The 24,070-nt window shown below is 56.4% G+C and overlaps 1 protein-coding gene across 1 annotated transcript in view; it reads left to right on the top strand.

Moving 5' to 3' along the window:
* The window catches only part of KCNQ4 (potassium voltage-gated channel subfamily Q member 4), a 24,598-nt gene extending 837 nt beyond the window's left edge, over nucleotides 1-23,761 (top strand). Inside the window, exons 2-13 of the mRNA XM_023752818.1 lie at nucleotides 483-573; nucleotides 1,120-1,246; nucleotides 1,455-1,630; nucleotides 2,204-2,329; nucleotides 3,140-3,250; nucleotides 3,404-3,499; nucleotides 6,810-6,898; nucleotides 15,972-16,192; nucleotides 17,914-18,013; nucleotides 20,344-20,475; nucleotides 22,625-22,754; nucleotides 23,341-23,761. Coding sequence (XP_023608586.1) covers nucleotides 483-573; nucleotides 1,120-1,246; nucleotides 1,455-1,630; nucleotides 2,204-2,329; nucleotides 3,140-3,250; nucleotides 3,404-3,499; nucleotides 6,810-6,898; nucleotides 15,972-16,192; nucleotides 17,914-18,013; nucleotides 20,344-20,475; nucleotides 22,625-22,754; nucleotides 23,341-23,553 — 1,612 coding nt within the window. The 3' untranslated portion in view covers nucleotides 23,554-23,761. The remainder of the gene's footprint in view (nucleotides 1-482; nucleotides 574-1,119; nucleotides 1,247-1,454; nucleotides 1,631-2,203; nucleotides 2,330-3,139; nucleotides 3,251-3,403; nucleotides 3,500-6,809; nucleotides 6,899-15,971; nucleotides 16,193-17,913; nucleotides 18,014-20,343; nucleotides 20,476-22,624; nucleotides 22,755-23,340) is intronic.
* The last annotated feature ends 309 nt before the right edge of the window (nucleotides 23,762-24,070 follow it).

The following is a 24,070-nucleotide window of genomic DNA, read 5'->3' as shown; positions in this document are numbered from 1 at the left end:
TCCTGAAGTGCCTACAAAGGTAAGACAATTGACCTTGATGAAGCCATGCTTCTGCCACCTCAGGTGTCAGGGAATGGGGGTCCCTTCCCTCCTTCAGCTGCTGACCTTCCCTTTCCCCTCCCTCAATCTCTGGAGCACTTCTCTCAAGACAACCTCGGAGCCAGGGGCTGAGGTTGTGAATGGCTGAGCCTGGAGGTGTTCCTGACTGTGGGACCCTGGGCCAGTCCAGATCAACCTGCCTCTCGAAGCTGCATCAAGGGGCCTGTGACTCAGTAGCCTGGAGCCTGGGGGCTGCTCCCTTTGGTGTTCAGCACAAGCCACGATTCCAGGGAACTCTGATTCCGAACCTTCTATCTGCTCTGCAGATACCTCTTCTCAAACAATGCTTCCCTCCTCTGACTCCACAGCCCCCTGCTGAGTGAGGCTCCTTGGCTGTCCTGCCCACCCAGCAGACTAACCCTTCCTTCATGCCGCTATTGCAGATTTTTGCTGGTGTTCACCTGCCTGGTGTTGTCCGTGCTGTCCACTATCCAGGAGCACCAGGAACTTGCCAATGAGTGTCTCCTCATCTTGGTGAGTGCTGGAGTCCCTGCCTGAGGGAGGCCTTTTTATACCATGGCTCAGAGCGTGGCTTCCTGTGCTGTGTTCCCTGAGCTGGTGGCTGCCCATCTCTGGGTTTCATCTCCTGCTTTATAGCAGGTGTTGGGGACCTCCTGCCTCTATGCCAGGGCTTATGATGGGCCGAGAGGAGGTGAGTAGGTCCCACTCCTTCTCAGGACCCAAACTGCTAACACCACCCCCAAACAGAAACATCTCGGAGGGGACAGCTGACAGACAGCCACCCTTTATGTCACTTAGTCTGCTTTAGAGTCAGGGTGACTAGGAGTGGGAGGGTGGGGTGAGGAGAGAAACCCCGACAGCTCACGGGGACAGAGAGGACAGACGTGAATTTTCAGTCTTTTTGGAAGGGGCCACCTGCCTTCCAGAATCCCCCTCGGTTCACCCAGGTGTAAGCACCTCCAGGAGAAGTGGGCTGAGGAGACCCTAGTACCCTACCCCAGGGACTCCAGGCTGCGTCAGGGCTGGAGACTGGGGAGAGCTCAGGCCCTGGCCCCACAGGAATTTGTGATGATCGTGGTGTTTGGCCTGGAGTACATCATCCGTGTCTGGTCCGCCGGATGCTGCTGCCGCTACCGAGGATGGCAGGGCCGCTTCCGCTTTGCCAGAAAACCCTTCTGTGTCATAGGTAATAAGGCCTGACCCCCTCTACCCTTTACCTGACCCGTGACCCCCAAGCCCCAGGGCTGGCACCCTGACCCCATATCTGACCCGGACCCTGGCTGCTGGCACAGACTCAAGGGACCCTCTCCCCTCCTCCCCCCCATGGCCCCACTGACGCGGGGTGGGCTGGGCTGTTGGCGGTGGCCGTGACCGCACCATCCCCGCCCCTGCAGACTTCATCGTGTTCGTGGCCTCGGTGGCCGTCATCGCCGCGGGCACGCAGGGCAACATCTTCGCCACGTCTGCGCTGCGCAGCATGCGCTTCCTGCAGATCCTGCGCATGGTGCGCATGGACCGCCGCGGCGGCACCTGGAAGCTGCTGGGCTCCGTGGTCATGGCGCACAGCAAGGTGAGGGCGCGGGGCGCGGCGGGGGCGCGGCCCGGTCGGGCGGAGCAGGAGGGCGGGGCCAGACTGGAGCCCGGGAGGCTGGACCCGGCTGGGAGGCGGGGCTGAGGGGAAGGGCTTGAGGGTCTCATTTAGAGACTTCTGGTTGCAGGGTACGTGCACAGCAAAGTGGGGAGCTGGGACGAGTCTGGGGGTGGGATGGGGGCGAGGCTAGATGTGGGGCCAGATCGAAACCTAAAAGTGGGGCTTGGGGGCGGGGCAAGATGGGTCTGGGGCGGAGGTCTGAGCGTGGAACCTGGAAGGTCAAGGGCGGGGGCGGGGCGTGCCCTGCGGTTTTAAGGGCCTGGCCATTGCGGGAAGGAGGGGCCGGGTGTCCCTGATGGGAGGAGTAGAGACAGGCGCCTGGGAACTACAAAGGGCGGGGTACTTTTTATCCCCTTCCCAACACCTCTAATGGGCCATTCTGGGGGCCTCCACTCCCCCCCCACCTCTCCCAGGTGGGCTCAGTGTCCCCCACTTCCTCACGCCTTCCCGCCTCGGTCCCACCTGTGGTCTCACCCGTTGCTGCCCCCGCAGGAGCTGATCACCGCCTGGTACATCGGGTTCCTGGTGCTCATCTTCGCCTCCTTCCTGGTCTATCTGGCCGAGAAGGACGCCAACTCCGACTTCTCCTCCTACGCTGACTCGCTTTGGTGGGGAACGGTACGCGAGGGTCTCCCTTCCCCTTAGGACCATCTCTGACCCTTGTGGCCTCCGATTCAGCCTCTGATTCAGGGTTGGGCGGGCCTGTCCCTGTTCTCTCTGCTACAGCCCAGTCTGTATGCTAGCTCCCCAATTTGCCCCATGGACCTGCTTGTGCCCCTATCTAATCCCAGATGCCAAGCCCTGTGGCCTGTATCCCAGCATGGGGCTGGGGGGTGAGAAGGGGCGGGATTTGTCTGTGCCCCTAGCCCAGTGGTCGGCAAACCGCGGCTCGCGAGCCACATTCGGCTCTTTGGCCCCTTGAGTGTGGCTCTTCCACAAAATACCACGTGCCGGTGCACACGGACAGTGCGATTAAAACTTCGTGGCCCATGCGCAGAAGTCGGTTTTTCAGAAAGGAGATAGAGACGAAACAAGTACACAAGACGAGTGTGGATGGGAGAGTTGGAAGGGGTCGACCTCAGCGAACGTACCTCAGTCAGATTGAGGACGTTTTTAGCAAAGGCCAGCTTAGGAGTACCCTAATTAAGTTAATGACAATGTACCTACCTATATAGTTTAAGTTTAAAAAATGTGGCTCTCAAAAGAAATTTCAATGGTTGTACTGTTGATATTTGGCTCTGTCGACTAATGAGTTTGCCGACCACTGCCCTAGCCAATCCCCATGACAAGTCCTTGTGACCAGCCCCCGGTGGGCAACCATGGGGGGCCCTTTCCTCACGATCAGGCCTTCATCTCTGTGCGCCCCCAACAAGTTCATGTGGGTGGCCACTGTGACCAGCCCTGTGGGTAACCTATTTGTGTTCCCAGATTACCCTGACAACCATCGGCTATGGTGACAAGACGCCGCACACGTGGCTGGGCAGGGTCCTGGCTGCCGGCTTCGCCTTACTAGGCATCTCCTTCTTTGCCTTGCCTGCCGTGAGTCCCTCTCTGCCTAGGATTGCCCGGCCAGGGGAAGGGGTCCTGGGGGCAGAGCCTGCTAAGTGCCTGTCCCACATGGAGAGCGTCTCAGATGGGCAGAGACTGCCTTTTATGCCGACCACATTCCCCCAACCATGCCTATTCCCCCAGGGCATCCTCGGCTCTGGCTTCGCCCTGAAGGTGCAGGAGCAGCATCGGCAGAAGCACTTTGAGAAGCGGAGGATGCCAGCAGCCAACCTCATTCAGGTACCGGATGCCTGGGAAGCCCCTGAACTGAATTGGCGTGGCAACACTGTATGCTGACTCTTGTGTCCCAGCTTCACAACTGTGACTCCACTTTGAAGCTCAGAGAGGAAATGTGACTTTTCTGGGTCATATGCCAAGTCAGGAACAGAGCTGGGATGCTGACTCAGATTGTCGAAAATGTCCCTCTGTACCAAGTGCCCAGTTTAGGATTAGTCAGAGCTGCCCCACTGGCCGACTCCGGTCCCAGTGCGACATGGCCTGAAGTGGAAGACAGCTGGCCGAGAGGCCCTAGGTCAGCGGTTCTCAACCTGTGGGTCGCGACCCCTCTGGCGGTCGAACGACCCTTTCACAGGGGTCGCCTAAGACCACCCTGCATATCAGATATTTATAGTATGATTCATAACAGTAGCAACATTACAGTTATGAAGTAGCAACGAAAATAATTTTATGGTTGGGTCACAACATGAGGAACTATATTTAAAGGGCCAGAAAGTTGAGAACCACTGCCCTAGGTGCTTGGTAGAGACACCCATCCGCTGTGCAGCCAGCAGTGCGCTTGTTCCACTCCAAACACCTTAACTCATTAATTCATTCTACAAGCACTCACACGAATGAATGTTGTAACTGCAAACTGAGATCGATGTCGTGAAAGAAAGAAATGGTTCTCTGAAGAGCTTTTAACAGGGGACCTTGAAGGGGGATTCAGGGAAGGCTACCCTGGGAAAATGATACTTGAGCTGAGAGCTGATGATGGGTAGGTGTTAAGTGGTGAAGAGGTGAAGCGGGGAGACTCAGGGTAAGGGAACAGCGTGTGCAAAGGTCCTGGTGTGTTTGACGAACTTGAAGAAAGCTAGCAGGGCCAGAACAGGAGCTGAAGGAAGAGTGGAGAGTGGATAGGTGGGCCAGGCCCAGACGCAGGGCCACAGGGAGCAGTGTCACTTTTTCCTAAGAGCAATGTGGACAGGTCTGAAGGAGGGGAGCGGGTGACATGATCAGATTTGTGTTTTGAAAAGTGGTGAATGGATTGGACGGTGACTCAGGTAAGTGTGGGAGACCGGAAGAAAGACTCTGGCAACAGTCTGGGCGAAGCAGGTTGCTGGGTGATGTGAAATGGAAAGAAATGGGCAGATTCTGCATATTGAGGAGGTGAAATAAGTGACATCAGGAGTGAGGGTGAGGGAGATGGCAGGATGACTTCCAGGTGGGGTGACACCTCCAGGTTTGCTCAACTGGGTGGTAGATGGCCCTGCTCTCTGGAGTGGGACCGGATGTGGAGCCGGAAGAATGTGAGTTTGCCTGGAGCATGTGGAGTCTGAGGGTCTTCTGAGCCCCTGGGTGGCGATGTTGAGCAGGCAACTGGATGCCAGATGTGCCTCTGAGAGGAGAGAAATGGGTGGGGCAGAAAGGGACAGCTGTTGCGTGTTGTTGCATGTAGACGTAACAAAGCCCTGGGCCTGGATGCGCTCACCTCGTGGGTAAAGAGGGAGCAGAGAAGATGGGCCAGAACTGGGCTTTTTGGAGCTTCAACATTTCATGGCTGGGCAGGCAAAGTTGAGCCAGCCAAGGAGATAGAAGCAGCAGCCAGAAGAGTGGGGTAAAAACTAGCAGTGTGTGGCCTCAGTTTCCCCACTGTGCTGAGGCATTCTGATGGGGCACGGGCTGAGACAAGGGCTCAGATTTGGGTGACTCTGTGACTCAGCCTTGGCTTTCCCTGGTCAAGTGTGTGTGCAAGAGACTCACCTGCGGGAGGCAGTTCAGGGAATGTAGGCACAGCCACATCGGCGTCCTCTCCAGCATGCCACCCTCTGACCCCCAACCCAAGTCTGACTTAGCCCCTCCTTATCTCTCCTCCCCAGGGTGGAATTCTGCTCCCATCCCCGCTATCTCCAGCCACCAGCCTAGCCTTTCCTTTTCAGTGTCCCTGGGGCACAATGGCCACTGTCCCCTGGGAGCTGGCCTTTGGAGGGGCATTGGAGGGGCAGGCAGCTGGCACTTCCATGCCGAGAGACAGCTGGTATTGTGGTGCCCATAATTAATGAGACAGTCTGGCAGCTGCTCCCCAGCCTACGCCAGGGGCCTAGGCAAGCAGGAAGTAAAAATATTCCTGTCCTGGGAGAGTGCCCGGCTGGTGAGTTCATCAGTGGGCAGTCCCTTAAGGACAACAGGCACCCAAAAAGGGGGGGCACCCAGGGCCAGTTCTACTTCACCCTGTCTAACAGCTTCCATGCCTCCCTGCCCTCGCTGATCGCCCCACTCACAGTCCCTCCTGGCTCTTCCCCTTACCTGGAAGGAAGGAAACAGACCTTCCTCTTATCTGACCCTCATTCCTCCTGCTGTGAGGAAACCCTGCAAGTCCATGAATGCGGAGGGAGGTGATGCTCTGTCTTCCCTTCCTCAACCCTTGGGCAGTGACAGGCAGCTGGGAAAGAGGGGGTGGGGTTGTTAGTGATAATGATTCACTCAGTCAGCATTCATTCCTTGAACATTTGCAGAATACTCACCATGTGCCAGAGGATGCAGTGGTGATCAAAACACAGCTTACAGTCTAGCAGCGGTTCTCAACCTGTGGGTCGCTACCCCTTTGGCGATCGAACGACCCTTTCACAGGGGCCGCCTCAGACCATCCTGCATATCAGATATTTACATTATGATTCATAACAGTAGCAACATTACAGTTATGAAGTAGCAACGGAAATAATTTTATGGTTGGGTCACAACATGAGGAACTGTATTTAAAGGGCCAGAAGGTTGAGAACCACTGGAGGAGGAAAGACATTAATCAAATACACAATGAATAGATAGCTATCAGTGGTATAGTAAGGGAGATAACAGGAGGGTTTAACAGGGGAACTTGGCATTAACTGCCAGCTATATGCCAGGTACTACACTTGGCATATCACATACACTCACCTATTTAATCCTCACAACACCCAGTTAGGTAAGTAGTATTACACCCATTTTACAGATGAGGTAACTGAGGCTCTGCAGCTTTACTTAACTTGCCCATAAGGGGCACAGCTAGGATTGAAAACCCGTCTACCTGATGACAGAACCCCAGCTCTTAGCTGCTGTACTCCAAGGTCCCTGGCTTTGAGGCTGATCTGCTCGTTACCTTGGGAAAGTCATTTCCGTCTAGGCCACCATTTCTTTGTCTGGCCCTGCTGGTGGCTATGGAATTGAAACTGGCTTATGGTTCTGCGTACCCTTCAGCTGGCCCAGGCCTGGGTTGTCTCAGGGGCAGAGGGCTGGTGGGGGGCTGAGAGGCCACACTGATGCCTTGTCTCCCGTTTCCCTTCCCTCATACCACCAGGCTGCATGGCGCCTATACTCCACCGACAGGAACCGGGCTTACCTGACGGCCACCTGGTACTACTATGACAGTATCCTCCCATCCTTCAGGTAGGCCCTGGTGCAGGGGGAAGGCGGGATAGGGGCTGCCAGTAATGCCCCGTGAGGACAAATGGCTGGGATTCAGCCCTGGAGGGTGGGAAAGGGATGATGGCTCCCAAGGGAGCATCTAGGGCTGGCTCTGCAGATCCTACCTACCTCAGAGCCTGGAGGGTCTTCTCTCCCCCTCTCTGTGCCCTGGGAAGACTGTGGACACTGAGCACAGGGCGTGGGGTAGAGCCCTGCCTGCCCCTCTGGATGAACCCGAGCCCTGGAGTGCTGGCAGTCTGCATGCTTCCCAGAGTCACTGCCACCCAGGGTAGTGGCACAGCCGCTCATCTCCCCTCGGTCTGAGTTGGGGGCACTGTTAGCCTTGCCAGCTTGGCCTATTGCAATGGATCGAGAAAGTCTGGGATGGGCCTGAATGGGCATGCCGGAGTTGGGTGCAAGGGCCCACATAGTACCTCTGTGTGTGAATATGTACCTACTTTTACTGTGCTAGGCAGCAGCTTTAGGGCCCAGAAGTGAGTTCGCCCACTGACCCAGGTCAGGGTAAGATTGCACAGGGTGGCTCCATGCAGGTTTGCATCATCAGGGTTTGTGTGGCCAGGTGCCTGGCCAAGCCCTTAGGTAGGAATGAAGACCATGGAGCACAGCTTGGTCCCGCGGGCAGGCGGGCATCAAGCGGCATCAAGGCCGTCCAGGCTGCTGTGCTCAGCGCTTCTGCTGGCGCCTTTTTTTTTTTGGCCTCATTAGTTCTCCAAGAGCAGCTGTTGCATGATCCCACTCATCCCTACACCTGGCCGCCTCCCTCCCTACTTCCTCCCAGCCCCAGGGGGTTCCCAGGGGAGGAGCAGGAGGAAAGGGGCTGGAAAGGGAAGCTCCCAGAATCACACTGGTTTCCCCATCTCTCCACCTGGCAGCTGGTGGAGACCAGGAGGGTAGTTAGTTTAGGAGAAGCTGCCCTTTCCAGGAGGAACCCAAGGACTCAAGGCCGGCCTTGGGGAATGGCGCAGGGGCTGGTTTGTTGGAAATATGATGTGTTTGGAGGAGGAGGGAGGATTTGGGGTTGGGGTGGTCTTGGGTCCTCTGGTAAGAGAGACAGAGCTTGGTTTGGAGATTCTGGGTCGACTAGGTCTCCCTGCTCCTTGGACTGCAGTTTCTTCATCTATACAACGGAAAGGCAGAAAGGGGAGCTGTCTTCCTTGGGTTATGGAAACAGGAAATGCCTGGAGAATTATGAAGAAGCTGAGCCCCAGATCTGGTCTCCAATAACCCAGAGCTTCAGGGGAAGGAGCTGGCTAGCCACCCTATCACATCTCCCTCTTCAGCCTCAGTTTCCCCCCTAAAATTCGGAGTCAACTCTGGAGACTGAGGATTTCAGGGCTGCCGCTGGCCGCCGGGTAGGCACAGCTCCAGGTCCCTGTGCACAGCTTGGTGAGCAGAGTGAGCTGTATTTGAGCTCCCACTTGCCCCCTCGTGAGGGTGCTCTGGAGTGTGCCCAGCCTGCACAACCATACTTGGCATCCCTGAGGCCTTCCCAGGAACTGAGTGTAGAAAGAGAGGGAGGGAGGCTAGTCTCTCCCACACTGTACGCTGCCTGCTCTGGCCTGGCGTGTTTGCTGAGTCCCTGGAGAGAGGCAGGGCCCGGCTGGATGTGAGCTCAGGAGCTCAATGCCCACCGAGTGAGGGGGTGGTGCCAGGGCCCTGCCTGCCGCTGATGGCACCCTCTCCTGCAGAGAGCTGGCCCTCTTGTTTGAGCACGTGCAACGGGCCCGCAATGGGGGCCTACGGCCCCTGGAGGTGCGGCGGGCGCCAGTACCCGACGGAGCGCCCTCCCGTTACCCGCCCGTTGCCACCTGCCACCGGCCGGGCAGCACCTCCTTCTGCCCTGGGGAAAGGTAGGGGCCCTCTGGGGCCACCACCTCCTCTTGCTTCTTCTCCTCTTCCATTCTCTGTCTCGTCCTCTCTCAGACTTGTGTCCAGCCACTACATGGCTGTCTGGGCCTGTTCTGGGGACTCCCGGGCCTTGTCATGAGGCCTGGGCAGTTGTCGAGCAGCCTGACAGATACAGACTGAGAGCCTCTCTGGAGGGGTCAGGCTGGACTCACCTTTTTTGTCACCTGGGAGAGTGGGGGATCTGTCCCCACCATCCTTTCCTATCACCTCCTCCATTCATTCCGTTGTCCTCTTTCTTTCTCTGTTTCCACGCCTCCCCCCCTCACTCTTCCATCCCTGCACCCCCATCCCTCCTGGGAAGCTGGAGAGAGGAGGAGGCCGCTGGCCACAGGTGCTTACGGCTCAGGTAATCGTGGGCACCATCCTGGGGTGTGAGGGCAGGGACCCCTCCCCCAGCATGTTCCTCTAGAAAGGGCTTGACACTGAACTCGCCTCTCGGGAACAAGACGCCAGCTGGAAAGAGAGCTCTGTGACTAAGAACCGCTGTAGGACCTACGTAAACTCAACCAATGACTAATGCTCTTGTCTTGTGTAACCCTTGTCCACAGCTTTGCTAATCCCAGAGGATCCTCCTGGGATTCTCCCACAATGCCTTTCTTCTTTTCTGAGGGACAGTTTGCTGCTCCCAGCAGTCTTCTACCCCTAGACCTGACTTGCCTGGAGCTTTTGCATCTAGAAAGATCACAGAAATAATGTTTGCCCCACCCCCACCCCCCACCACACACACACATACATAAATGTTCATAATAGTGGATTTCCAAGCCTATTTGGATAAGGGAAGCCCCCTAACTCACAGTATGGGAAAGTGGCTGCTCCCGTGGAAGTAGAGCTTTGAGGTTAAGGATTCAGTCCCCCCTCATTTCTCACCTGTCCTCTACCCATCTCTTTGTTTTGTCTCATCTTCACACATCATCCCTGCATCAGCCAGCCGGGCATCTGGGCCTTGAGCCTCAGGTGTGATGCTGAGCCTGCGGCCCAGAACAAGGGAGGGGAGAAGAGGTGACCCACTCTGTGTCAGGAGGAGGAAGTGCGGTGCAAGCTCACCTATGCCACCTGATGCTGTGTGTCCTTGAGAAAGCCATCAAGTCACTCTGAGCCTCTGGGTCCTGGGCAGCAAATCAGTGATGTTTTAGCTGATAAGGAGCTCTTGGTTCTCTTGGTTTCTGGGCAGAAAAGCTTGGGGAGCTGGGAGGAGGGGGTTTTGGTGCAGGGGACTCTAGGAGCAGCATTTCTTCCCTGTTCTGAGTAAGGACACTTGGGGGGTGGAGGCGCTTAACAGAGAGGCAGAGCCAGCCCTCCAAGTCTGGGGCTGGAGGGAGGGGCCAGGCCAGGCTGGCACTTCCCTGGAAGAGCATTGCATTCAGTTTCTCTGTCATGGCCTAAAGGCCGTCATTGTTTTTCCCATCCGAACCAGCCCCGGCCTCCAGGCAGAAACTCAAAAGTTTTTGGCATTGGTGCAACCCTGCCCAGCTGAGCCAGGGTGCTCTGTAGCTTCCAGTTCACTCTGGCCTCACCTAATCTAAATAGGAAGGTTCTGGGGATGGAGATTAGCTTGTGACCAGCACCTGTGCCACCCCTCACAGCTGCTCTGGGTCTCTAGGCCCCCCAGGGCCTAGGAACAGATTATTAGTGAGTGCTTGGCTGTCACTAACTCCAAGCCTTACGTCTTTCTGCCCTGGAGTGTCTGCATGGCTGGGACTCGTGGTGCTGGTGGTGGGGTGTTCCTTCAACTAAGTGACCCCACTGAGCTGCGCTGTGACTTCTAGGCAGTCAGGCACCAGCCTCAGGCTAAATGGCCATATCCTTAATCTTGGCTGTCTGGGACCCATGGCGGGGGGAGGGGGATGCCGCAGATGGGACCACACACACACACACACACCTGACTGCTCACACCCTCCGTGGTGCTTGAGGATGGACTAGGCCCGTGGTCGGCAAACCGCGGCTCGCGAGCCACATGCGGCTCTTTGGCCCCTTGAGTGTGGCTCTTCCTAAGCCTTAGGAGTACCCTAATTAAGTTAATAACAATGTACCTACCTATATAGTTTAAGTTTAAAAAATTTGGCTCTCAAAAGAAATTTCAATCGTTGTACTGTTGATATTTGGCTCTGTTGACTAATGAGTTTGCCGACCACTGGACTAGGCCAAGCACACTCCCAGGACTACGGGAGCAGGACTTCCTGGGGCATCCATTGTTAGGGCCAGAGCCTCCTCTCTTTGGGGTTGTGTGATGAGGTGCTAAAGCAGTGTTTCTCAAAGCCCGGTCCACTGACCTCTTGCATCAGCATCCGGTGGGGTATTTGTTGAAAATGCAGACAGCTGGATCTCTGCCCAGGTCCCCAGGAGGAGAACCTCTGGAGAACAGACACCGATTCTGCATATTTAACCTGCTCCCCAGGAGATCCTCATGCAAAGCTTGAGAACATCTGGGAATGTGGGCCAGAGGACGTCTGGGTGCGGGGCCTTCTCCCACCAGCAACAGGAGGCTGGCCCCATCCTGGCAGCTCCCCATGCTCTGCCCACCTGTCTCCGTCCCACTAACCTCTGTTTGTGTCTTGTTCTCAACTTTCCAGCCAGATGTTTAGTAATAAACGGAGTTTCTTTCGGATCCACGCCAGCTGGAGACCGAGGTACCCCTTACCTGCTCCTCCTGTCCCTACTCCTCCTTGCCCCACCCAGTTTGGGGGCTGAAGAGGGGGACAGGATGGGCCAAGAACAAGGTGCATGTGCCTGCCGCCTGCCATCTGTCTTGGGGCCCCGATGAGCCCCTCGCCTTCCTGGGGATGCCTCTGCCAAGTCTGGGGCATGGGCCTGGTGCCCAGTCTGCCAGGACGGACACTTACAGGAGGCTTGGGATGAGTTCTGGCTCTGCTGCTGACCCCTTGTGTGATCTTGGCCAAATTGCTTTTCTTCTCTGGACCTCGGTTTCCCATCTGTGAAATGGGCAGATTGAACTAGAGGCTCTATGAGGGTCCCTCCCACTCTGACTTTTGCTGGGCCTTGGGTTTAGCTTCCCCACCGCCCACCTAGGGACCTAGCAGATGCCTGAAGGAGTGGGATTGGTACCTCCCTTGCTAACTCCAGAGCCCAGCTCTTTTAGCCACATCATCACCACATTCCTTGGTAGCTGCCCCATGCCCGGCCTGCACTAGGGACACTGTGATGAAGAAAACATGGTGCCTGGAGAGTTGCAGAGTAATCGCTATTCGGTGTGATAAGTGTAGCAGAGGAGGAAGCAGAGGGCCTGTGGAGCCTGGGTCAGGCACTTCACCCCCAGAAGGTCCAAAGCACAGTGGGTGTGAGGGAGGGCATCATAGGCCAAGGAGGTGAGGAGGTGAGAGAGAGCACAGCCATGGCAAAGGACCAGGCAGCCCAGCGTGGCCAGATCTGAGAGCGGGAGGTCAAGAACTGAGGTTGGGGGCAGAGCGGGGTCATGAAGAACCCAAAAGCCCAGTGTGGGCCTCGTCCTCTTGGCACTGCCTGGCAGCTTGGGCTCATGGAGTCCTGGGTTTCCCAAGAGTGCCTCTGGAGCAGGGGTCCTCAAACTACGGCCCGCGGGCCACATGCAAATACAAATATTGTATTTGTTACCGTTTTGTTTTTTTACTTCAAAATAAGATATGCACAGTGTGCATAGGAATTTGTTCATAGTTTTTTTAAAACTATAGTCCGGCCCTCCAACGGTCTGAGGGACAGTGAACTGGCCCCCTGTTTAAAAAGTTTGAGGACCCCTGCTCTGGAGCCCTGTGGGCTGGGGGCCCATGAGTAGGAGGTGAGTGCCAGAGTTAGAGGCAGTGTTCCTTAGAAACGTGGGTTCTGGGTCTGAACCTGGCTGCCACTCACTCGCTCGGGGACCTTGGACATAAGCCCCCTGTGCCTCAGTTTCCTCAGATGTAAAATGTGGGTGATAATAGGATCTGCTTCCTGACTCGTAGGAAGTGCTGTATGGATGTTGGCCTCATTTGCTTTGGCTTGTTGAGCAGTCAAGACCTTACTTATTTTAAAAAGGAGTTTGGAAACCATGGCTGTAGGAAGTGGGTACACACTGAAGGGTTAAGCTGAGAGTCTCCAGGTCTGCCCCTTTTCAAGATGACGTTGGCCGTGTGGGCATGAGAGTCAGGAAGGGCAAGGCCAGGGCAGATGGGCCAGTGGTGAGGCTGTTTCCACAGTCCTGAAAAGAGGTGCTGTTTGCAGCAACAGAAAGAGCAGGCTGCCTCTCTTTCCCCATGACCTTGGCCTTGGGCAGGCAAATGGTGAGCCCTTAGAGAAATCCCTTGTGGAAGTAAGTACAGGGTTTGGGCCTAGGTCAGTCAGAGGCCAGCCTGTGCTCAGAGCTTGCTCCCTCCCTCCCCCAATAGGGCAGCCCTAGTCAAGCCCACCCCGTCCATCTTCCAGGCACCAACAGATCACTTAGATCAGAGTTTCTTGATTTTGGCAACATTGGCATCTTGGGTCTAATAATTCTTTGTTACCAGGAGCTGCCACATGCGTTGTTGGATATTTAGCAGCACCCCTGTCCTCTACTCAGTAGGTGCCAGAAGCACACCCCAGTGTGACAACCAGACATGTCTCAGACAGTGCCAAGTGCCCCTAGCGAGCACAGTTTCCCCCGTGTGGGTGATGGCTTGTCCCAGAGAAAGAACACAGCGTGTACAGCCAGAGAAGACAGGGTCCCAGTCCTTGCTCCATCCACAGGAGCTCTGCCACCTTGGGCAAGTCATTTCACCTGCCTCTGCATCTATAAAACAGGGATGGAAAATACGGAACCCACCACACGAAGTGGCTGAGAGCTGGAGGGCTGAGGCAGTGAGACAGGACCTTGCGTGTTCGAAGGAGCCTGGGAAAGGAAGGCGCCCTTTCCATGTCCACCGTGTGCCAGGTTTCTTTCCATTTTCTTTGAGCTTTTAGGCTCCAGAGAGGCTCACAGGAGCCATTTTCTGGGCCCTGTCCAAGGAGCTGGAATCTAGCCCCGCCCCCTGGGGAAACAGCCTTCTTACATCAAAGCAGAGCCCATGGCCTCTGGCTGGCTGGAAAGTTACAGAACCCACAACCCGCCAACCGTCACAGAATCAGAGCTGGAAAGGGACCTTTCAAGGCCTCTAGTACAAGCCCCCAGACCTTCCCTGGATGAGTCCTGCTGAGTGCAAGCTGTCTTGCTTGCACACTTGTCATGACAGGGAGGTCACCCCGTTCCCCCAGAATACCACTGGAGTGATGTGTTGGGTGCAGAGATCTGGAGTTCCAGGCCCTTGGCTGAGTGTCAGGGTCTTCTCCAGCTCCCTCTCTTCCTCTCCCCCTTGGAGGAGTGGAGGACAGGAGGAGGGGTTGCACGGGCCGGGCGGGTGTGGGGGTGCTTGCCAGCATGAGGAGAGCTCGAAGGAATGGCTCTGCAGAGGAAAGTTTGGGAGAGCCAACCTCAAACTTTGGTTGGAATTTTTGGGATGTGTTGAGGGGATACTGGGCCAGAAAACAGCATGCTAGATTGCGGGGGCCACCCCTGTCCTTCCCTTCTGATTTCAGGGCCCAAACCTTTGACCTATCACCTCTCCCCTCTGGGCAGAGGCCCCAACCTTTAAGGATGGCTCTGTATCCTGGCTGCCTTTCCGAAGTTGCCTCTGGTTTCAAGATCTCCCTTACCGCAGTACCTTGACTCTGTACCCTGGACCCCATGCTCTGGGCATGGGGGATCCCGGCTTCCACCCAACCCTGAAACCAGAATCTATCCTCTACCATCCCCTTGATTGGAAAGTAGGTGACACAGTCTTGTCCCCCAGCTCCTGCCCCACCTCAAGCTCCTCTGAGACTGGCTGATGCTCTCTGAGCCAGGGCCTTAGACATTTGGGGCAGAAGAGCCCCCAAACCTATTTGCTAGGGGCCCTCCAAGTGGCAAGCCACAGCAGGGAGGCAGCCACAGGGCATGGGATGGGGGACGTTTGCATAGGTCCTGTTCCAACAGCGATGACATGGTCCTTGAACCTCTTGGACACAGAGTTACTCTACCAGGTAATGGTTATCCAGGACCTGTTCTGGGGAACCTGAGCCCCCCAACCTGCCTTCCTCCATGGCTTGGGGGTGTGGTGGGGAACTGAGATGTGGGAAGGGAAGTTTGAGCACATGCAGACATGCGTGTGTGTGCTCACATGAGCACAGACGTGTGTAGGTGCTGTTCTCTGGGGGCTTAGTGAACAGGCAAGTAGAGCTGTGGAGGGGGGGATCCATGATCACATGGGCAGGTTATCAGCCCAGGTGGGCAGAGTTCGAGCAGGGGAGACCTCAGATGAACAGGTTACAGACCTTCCCCGGGAGGCAGACACCCTATGTGTCCTGGGCATACATGTGGGCCCAGCAGCTAAACAGGGCCAAGGCCGCTCAGCAGCCAGGCCACTGCAGGCCTCCCAGCACCACTTACACTGAAGCCCGTGTGGTGGAGACCTCGGGAATTTTGCAGCACAACTGCCTGTGCAGATGGACAGGTCCCAATGCCCTGCCTTGACCAGTATGGGATCAAATAGTTCCAGGAGTGGGGAAAGGAGGAAGGGAATATAAACTGACACATGTACACACACCCCAACATATGTACACACACGGATACATGTGTACCCACTGTCACATGTGTGCATGCCAACACACACACACACACAGACCCTCAACTCCACATAGCCTGCCCCTGGGTACAGTGAGGGGCTGGAGGTTCACCTTGGTGAGCACGGCCAGGCGAGCTTCTCCATCCTTTCACAGCCTGTCTGCCCAGGCTGCTCACCACCTCCACCCACCCATCCATCTGGGCCAGGCCAGCTCCCCTGTCCTCCTGTCCGTCTTTGACTTCCTTCTTGGGTTCTATCACTCCCTCCACTCTGACATCTGTCTCCTGTGCACCCCTTATCTGTCTGGGCACTGAGGGGTGGGAGGTGAGGGAGGGGGAGGATCTGCTCAGACTGACCCTGGATTAGCTTCTTGTAGGAGTCAGGGCCCCCCTCACCACACCCTTGTCCCATCCCAGGAAGTCTCCACTTGGTGGAGAACCATACCCAACAGCCACCCCCGAGTCCTAAGTCAGCTATGTCTCTACTCATGCCCACCCCAGCTCCAGCTAACTTGGCTCTCTCCCCCACCCAACTTGCCCTGCCAGTAGCCGAATGGGCATCAAAGACCGCATCCGCATAGGCAGCTCCCAGCGGCGGACAGGCCCCTCCAAGCAGCACCTGGCACCGCCGTCAATGGCCACCTCCCCAAGCAGCGAGCAGGTGGGTGAGGCCACCAGCCCCACCAAGGTCCAGAAGAGCTGGAGCTTCAATGACCGCACCCGCTTCCGGGCCTCTCTGAGACTCAAACCCCGCTCTTCTGCTGAGGGTGAGCCCTGGGGGCCTGGGGCCCCGGACCTGCTGAGGGTGGCAGGGTGGGGACAGAGTCTGAGCTGGGGGTGGAAAGACTTGGTTCCAGTCCTGGCTCTGCACCTGATTGACTATCTTTGAGCACCTTCTGGTCTGTAAAATGGGCATCACGATACCTGCTTTGCAGAGCTCCAGGCCGAGAATCAGATGAGAATGCGGAGGTGGCATCTGGTAGTGGTTAAAGGCACAGGCTTTGGAGCCAGGCTCCCTGAGTTTGAATCCTGGCTTTGCCATTTGTCTTGAGTAAAGTCCTAGGATGACTCTCTAGGACTCATTCTTGTCATCTCTAAAGTGGGGCTGATAATAGTATCTACTCCCTAAGGTTATTGTGAGGATTAAAGGAGATTGTCCATGGGAGGTGAACAGAAGGATGCTGGGAATATAGTAAGTGCTCATCGAAAGCAAGCTGCAGTGCAATGTGCTTTGGAGGGAGCAGGAGCCCATACTTGCTGAGCCGGGACTGTGTATAGCCCCACAGTGGATTCTCTGGTTTACTTCTCCCAACCGCTCTGGGAAATAGGTTCTGTTTGCGTCCCCATTTCACAGACCTGGAGGCTGAGCTCTCAGCTAGTCAGTGGCAGAACTGTTATCCTCAGCCAGGCCTAACCAGCTCCATAGCCCATGCGCCACGCCCTGCCCCTCTTCCCCAGCCCAGCCAGCAGACACAGGCGGTGAACCTGGTGCGGGTCACTTTTTAACCAGAAAGGTCACTTTTCTGAGTTCTAGCTCTGCTCCTGACTTACACTGACTTAGGCAAGATACTGCCCCTTTCTGTGACCCAATGTCCTCTTCTGGAAAACGAGAGGGTTGGACCGAGTTCCCCGGAAGAGTTCTCCCAGCTTTGACATGCTTCAGGCCCCTGGGTGCGAAAAGGAGGGGGCGGGTGAACAAGGACGGAGGATGGGGACAGGAAGCCCCTTTGACCTTGGAGGGAGAGGACTCAGCTACGCTGCCTCTGTCTGTGCTGGGTCAGCCCCTAATGCGTGGCTGGCTGACAGCTCGGAGAGGCCTTTCCTGGAGTTATAGATCCACACGAACCATGAGAGACGGGGCAAGGCTGGTGCCTGGGGCCTCCTTTCCAGCCCAAGGACATACCTGGCCTCCCACCACCTTGTGCCCTGAGGGCCCAGGACAGCATCACCTCTCTGTGCAGTCAGGGCACCAGCCTGGCAAAAGCCATTTCTCTCATCCGGAAGGAAATGACTTGATTTAGGGGCCTTGCCCAGTGGCAGAGCTGGGCAGGGGAGCCAGCCCCTTGACTTCCTTCCCTCTTGGTTTCCTCTTGGCTGAAGGATAGACTGTGTGTCTGATGGTGTGCAGAGGCCACAAGCCCCTTTTCTTAGGGACTCCCCGTCCTGGGTAGTAGAACTAGTGGGGCTTCCTCCAGGGCTCTGTGCCGTTCCCCCCAGGCCAGACCAGATGTGCTTCCGCCTGGCCACCAGATAAATGTTCACCCTGTCTGGCCACAGGGAGATGCCATGCAATGAACTGGGGATTTCCACTCTGGGTAGGGCATCGAGGGAGGCAGGAATCTGGTCTGCCTTGTGCCCCCAGGAAGGTTCTGGGCCCTTTCTGGGCCTTGGTCTCCCTATCAATACTTCTAAGTATAATTGGGCATGTGGTGGTAGGGGTGGGAGTGGCCCCTTCTGCTGCCACCACCTGGGTCCCCTGACTTTCCAGAGGGCCCCTCCGAGGAAGTGGCAGAGGAGAAGAGCTACCAGTGCGAGCTCACGGTGGATGACGTCATGCCTGCGGTGAAGACGGTCATCCGCTCTGTCAGGTGAGACTTAGGCCTCAGGTGGGTCCTCCCCCCATTCATCTGCCACCCATTGCTGCTCCCCATCTGGGGTCTGCCCTCATGGCCAGGCCTGGCCTAGATCCCGGGCACACCAGCTGCTGCCCGCCTGGCACCCTTGTGTGGGTGGGTGCGGAGGTGGCATATGGCTCCCAGCAGGGTTTCCGCATACTCTTATGATGGGAGGGCTGGCTGGGTGGGGCGGCTGGCTCAGCTGCCCATCACGCCCACAGCATCCTCCTCACTTCTCTCCCCAGCCGCTTGCTCGTTTTACGTCCGGCTCTTTTCTCTTTATTTCTCTCTCCCTGGCGTGCATCAGCATCTGCTCTTTCCCTCCATCTGTGTTTCAGACTGTCTCTCTCTCCTTGTGTCTTGACTTCACCCTGTCTGTTCCCCCAGGGCCGAGCAATGGTTTTCAAACCACAGGTCATAGCAGTTTGAAGTCAACTTAGTGAAATCAATTTAGTGGGCCATGGTCCACATAAAAAATTAAATAAAAGAAAAGAAAAGAAAATATCAGTGTGCGTCCCAGTAGTGAGGGTAAATAATGTGTATGAAACTTTGTTTTCAGTTATGTGCCTGTGTGTATGTGTGGACTGGTTTCTGAAGTAAAATATATTTCTTATGGTAGGTCTTGGTCAAAAAGTTTGAAAACCCTTGCCCTACTGACTCTACTGGCTGTCTCCTTGCCTCCACACTTCAGGGGTGACCAGTCTCCTGAGCTCTTTAGTCCCGGCCCAGCATGGATCTGGCCCCCCAGCTCCTTGGCGTGGTCTCTGTCTCCAGCCTGAGTTCCACAGATGCCTTCACCCCCAGGCCTTCCAGACTCACTGCCTCTTCCCTGGCTGATGCACCTGCCCACAAACCTCTTCCCTTTGTGTTTCTTTAAAAACCAGAGTCAGCTGAATTCCTCCCCAACCCCCCGAGAACCTGAGTTCTCTTCTTACCCTCTTTTTGCACATCCCATCTCTCCCCTCCAAGTGACGAGCTTCCAGGAAACAATGCCCGAGCTGCCACCTGGCCCAGGTCAACACTCCTTGGCCACCCCACAGACTCCTTGCCCCCCGCACGCCCCAAACCTGGTCCTCTTCCTGGTCTCCGTTTCAGCCAGTGGCACCACCATCCACCCCGTTGCCCCAACCACGGGAGTCAACTTAGTGAAATCAGCTCAGACTTAGGGGTCTTTCAGTCCCGAATTGCTCACTGCTGTCCCGCATCTCACCTCACTGCCGCTTCCGGCTCAGGCCCATCCCTGGGAGCAGGTCTTCCTGCCTACATTTCTTTTGGGGGAATAAGCCCCAGGTTCCCAGGTTCCCTCCAAGGCTGGCAGAACAGACCCTTCCCCACCACCCAACTTCCCATTGCTCAGTCTCTGCCAGGGATTCAGGGCTCTGCAGAGTACCCTCCTCAGCCTCTATCTCAAGGCCAATCCCTTCCCGTCTTCTCATACGCCCACCCCACCTCCCTTTCCTTCCCAACTTGTTTCGGCTACTTTGACCCGACTCACTCACACAGGGTCCTGCCTGCCTTTGTCCAGAAAGCCTCCCTCCGTCCCCCCCCCAAGACTTGTCCCCTGACTGCACCAGCCAATGCCTCCCTTGTCATGCCCCCCAGCCTTCTTTCTCTATTCCTTGACATGGCCCCTGTCAGCCCATAATTGTTTATGTCCTCTGACGCCCCCTCAGACCAGGGCTCCTGAGGCCAGCAATTGGAGCTGACGCCCTTTTGGGCGCCCAGGTCCAGCACAGCTGTGCTAACAAGCATTTGCTGAGGGAATGCAAAAAATGTCTTTGTCCAGCCCTAGCCGGTTTGGCTCAGTGGATAGAGCGTCAGCCAGCGGACTAAAGGGTCCCGGGTTCGACTCCAGACAGGGGCACATGCCAAGGTTGTGAGCTCGACCCCCAGTAGGGGACGTGCAGGAGGCAGCCGATCAATGATTTCTCATCATTGATGTTTCTCTCTCAGTCTCTCCCTTCCTCTCTGAAGTCTATCTATCTATATATCTCTCTATCTATCTATCTATCTATCTATCACTAATTTTAAATGTCTTTGTCCAAGCTGTCATCAGTAAAAGTGTCACACTTAGCAGGGAGCAACCCGGTCCAGTCCCTGCCCTCCCAGGCAAATGCGACTGCACATATAGGCACATTAAAGAATACCAAACTCTGGGTCCCAGGGCATGGTGGGTAGGGAGGGAGGCTGGGAGACTCAGCAGAGGCTGTTTGCGGGGGTCCAAGCAGGAGCAGCCTTGGTACTGGTGACGGGGCTGGAAAAGAATTCCCTCTGAGACACTCTTCCGGCCCCTCCCTCCACAGGATCCTCAAGTTCCTGGTGGCCAAAAGGAAATTCAAGGAGACGCTGCGACCGTACGACGTGAAGGACGTCATAGAGCAGTACTCGGCAGGGCACCTGGACATGCTGGGTCGGATCAAGAGCCTGCAGACCCGGTGGGTGCGCCTGCTCCCAACCCAGGAGCCGGGCAGGGAGGCCCTGGCCCCAGATTCCACGCGAGGTCCCAAGTCCAAAGCCAGAACGAAGCCCGAGTGCCCCCTAGGGGCCGCTAGGGAGGCTGGAGTTTCTCGGGGCTGAGGCCAGACCCCTCGCCTGTCTTGAACCTGAAGAACGAGCCAGCGCAGGTCCTCTGTGAGAACCCGATTGGCCTGCACAATTCAGGAGACGTCTTTAGATGATTGTTTCCTGGACATAAAATAATGGGATTAAAATAATAACCTCCCACCTCCCAAGGGGATTGTCCTCCATACTGCCCACCTCTTACCTCTGGAATTCCCTGACACTTCTCTCCTCCCGGCATATAGGAAGAACTCTCATACCAAGACCCCAAATCACCTACACTTTGCCCTTCTGTGGCCGGAATTCTCGCTTCCTGTTCATTCATTTGTTCTCTCAAGAAATAGTCATTGGGTATTTGTTACTTGCCAGGCAGTGGGGATATGGTAGAAAGCAGAACAGAGTCCCTGCCCTCATGGGGCCTTCATTCTAGTGGAAGGAGAACAGGTGGAATATGTCAGACAATAATAAATGCTAAGAAAAAAAAAAGGGCTGGAGTATTGGGGTTTGCTATTTTAAACAGGAGAGAAGGTGATATTTGAGAAAAAAAATTGAAGGCGAGGCAAGCAGCCCTGTGGCTGTTTAAATGTTTTCCAGAGGGAACAGCAAGTGCAAAGGCTTTGAGATGGGCATGTGGCTGGAGTGTTGTTCTAGGGCCAGCAAGGAGCCGACTGTGCCTGAGGAGAGAGGAGTAGCAGATGAGGTTAGAAGGCTAATGGCGCTCAGACTGTATAAAGCCCTGTAGGCCACTGCAAAGATGTTGGTGTTCATCCAAAGTGAGATGCAAGCATTGGAGGGCTTTGAGCAAGGAGTGGTGAGATCTGAGCTATATTTTAAAAGGATCACCCTAGGTGGTGTGTTGCCAATGGCTTGTAAGGGAACTAGGATGGAAGCAGGGAGACCATTGAGGATGCTACTTCAGACATCCAGGCAAGTGATGACGGGGACTTGGACCAAGGGTAGACATGGTTAGATTTAGATATATTTTGAAGATAGAGCTGATAGGGTTTTCTGATGGGGTATAAGAGGGGGAGAAAAGGTGTCCAAGATGAAGCCAGGGTTTTTGGCTTAAGGAAGAGGGAAAAGTTGCTGTCTGTTGACATGGGGAAGGCAATGAGGGGAGCAAGTTTTGATCAGTAAAATTGGGACATGTTGGGTTTGTGATGCCTATCAGACATCTAAATGGAGTGATGATCTGGCAGTTAGAAGGGAGTGGGGTTCAGAGGAGAGGTATGGTGCTGGAGATATAGATTTGGTGTCGACAGTGTATAGTGGAATGAACATCTGGAACTGAAGACATCACAGCGAATGAGAGTAAATGCATAGAAGAGGTTCCAGGAGCGAACCTTGGGTCCTGCAATATTTAGAGGTTGTAGAGATAAAGGAGCCAGCGAAGGAGACTCAGTGAGGTAGGAGAACCGGGAGAGGGTGGCGTTTGGGAATCCAGATGAAGAAAGCACTGGAAAGGGTGCTCAGATGTGCCCAGCGCTGCTAATAGGGCAAGTATAATGAGGACTGGGAGATGATCATTGAATCTGCAACATGGAGGTCATTGGGATTTTGACAACAGTAGATTTGATGAAGTGGTGGAAGTGAAAGCCTGACTGGAGTAGGCTTTAGAACGGAAGGAGAGAGATTGGAGATAGAGGGTAGAGAAAACACTTTCAGGAATTTTGCTGTAAAGAAGAGCAGAAAAATAAGGTGGGGCCAGCTCCAGCCTGGTCTGCCTTATTACTCACAGCCCCGCTTGTGTCTCTTCCTCTTTTCCCCGTCCATTTCCCACCTGTCCCCCCACTAGGTGATGTTTTATTTGTCGTGCTTCTGTGTGATGCCTTTGCTCAGCTCAGTGGAACACCCTCCAAGCAGTGGCCAGTCCCTCCGTTTGGCAAGGCCCCCTCCCTCGGGGAGCCTCCCTCCCACCAGTGCAGGCTGTGTCTCCCCTTTTCAGCAGGCAACCTCGAGCGAGATCTTGTGGGAAGGAGGGGTGGCTTGTGTCTGGGCCCTTTGACGGCTCCCTTTCCCCCACAGGGTGGACCAGATTGTGGGCAGGTGCCCCGGGGACCGAAAGGCCCGGGAGAAGGGCGACAAGGGGCCCTCGGACACGGAGGCGGCGGATGAAATTAGTATGATGGGCCGCGTGGTCAAGGTGGAGAAGCAGGTGAGTGCGCAGAGGGCGTTTCATTGGTGTGGCCGAGCTAGTCATCCACCCGGACGCTCTGGAAAGTCGCGGGGTCAAGCGCAAGGGGAGGCTGCGCTTCTCACAGCCGCCACCCTGACCACTCCCCAGCCCGGGAGGCCCAGGCTGGACCCTCGCGACTGGGGCCCAGCAGAGCCCCGCCCCACAGATAAGCCCCGCCTCCCAGTAAGCCCGCCCACGAGAACGCACCCTCTCCTGCCGAGCCCCGCCCCCGGTTGCTATAGTCTCAGCTAAACCCGCCCAAGTCCCACCTCCTTAACTTAACCCCGCCTGGGTGTCTCTCGATCGCCCGGATTATTCCAATTTAATTTTGTTCTGAGGAATAAGCCCCAGGTTCCCAGCTTCGTCCCGCCCTCGGAGCTCCGCCCTTCCAGACGCGCCCCTCCCCGGACAAGCCCCTCCTCCACGCCGTGTGCGGCCTCGGTCCCGGCCAGGCCCTCCGCGTAGCCGCGCTCCGCCCAAGCCCCCCCTCCAGCGTCCCGGCCCCAAGTCCCGCCTCCCGGCCCGGCCCAGACCCGCCTCCACCCGCGCCCCGCCCCGCCCCCAGGTGCAGTCCATCGAGCACAAGCTGGACCTGCTTTTGGGCTTCTACTCGAGGTGCCTGCGCTCGGGCACCTCTGCCAGCCTGGGCACCGTGCAAGCGCCGCTGCTAGACCCCGACATCACCTCGGACTACCACAGCCCCGTGGACCACGAGGACATCTCTGTCTCCGCCCAGACGCTCAGCATCTCCCGCTCGGTCAGCACCAACATGGACTGAGGGGCTTCTCAGCGTCGGGACGCACTCGGCCAGCCCCTCGGCCTGGCGCTCGGACCCGCCCCCGGAGGCCTGGGGACTCTGCTCTTACTTGAACTCGCCCCTCGCGGGGAGAGAGGCCATGCGCGGTATTGAGCTGCCTGGGTAGGCGAGATGCGGGCTGCGGGCCCCACCTCAGGAGCGTGCGATGCCAGGCCGCACAGGGGGCAGCAGCAGCGCTGCCCCGCGACCTCTGGGCGCCCCCGTGCCCTGCCCGTCCCATCAAGGCCCAACCCGCCCGCGGCAGGGGCACTGCCCGGAGAGTGGCAGCTGGCAGCGGGTCGCTGGGGCTCTGGGTCTTGAACCAGCTTCCAGCTATGCAAGGTGAGGTCTCTCGGCCCGCCCTTCGGACGGAGCAGGGAAGCCCTCCCGCCAAGTCCCCGCCCCCTTGGGGGTGGGCCCAAGGTGCCCTCACAGGTATGCACAAGCACAGGACCCTGCCATTAAGCAGGTGGGCACCATATATGCAAACTCTGTTAAA

The sequence above is a fragment of the Myotis lucifugus genome, unplaced genomic scaffold, assembly GCF_000147115.1.
Source record: "Myotis lucifugus unplaced genomic scaffold, Myoluc2.0 scaffold_37, whole genome shotgun sequence".
NCBI classification, from domain to species: Eukaryota; Metazoa; Chordata; class Mammalia; order Chiroptera; family Vespertilionidae; genus Myotis; species Myotis lucifugus.
This window is presented reverse-complemented; position numbering and strand designations above follow the sequence as displayed.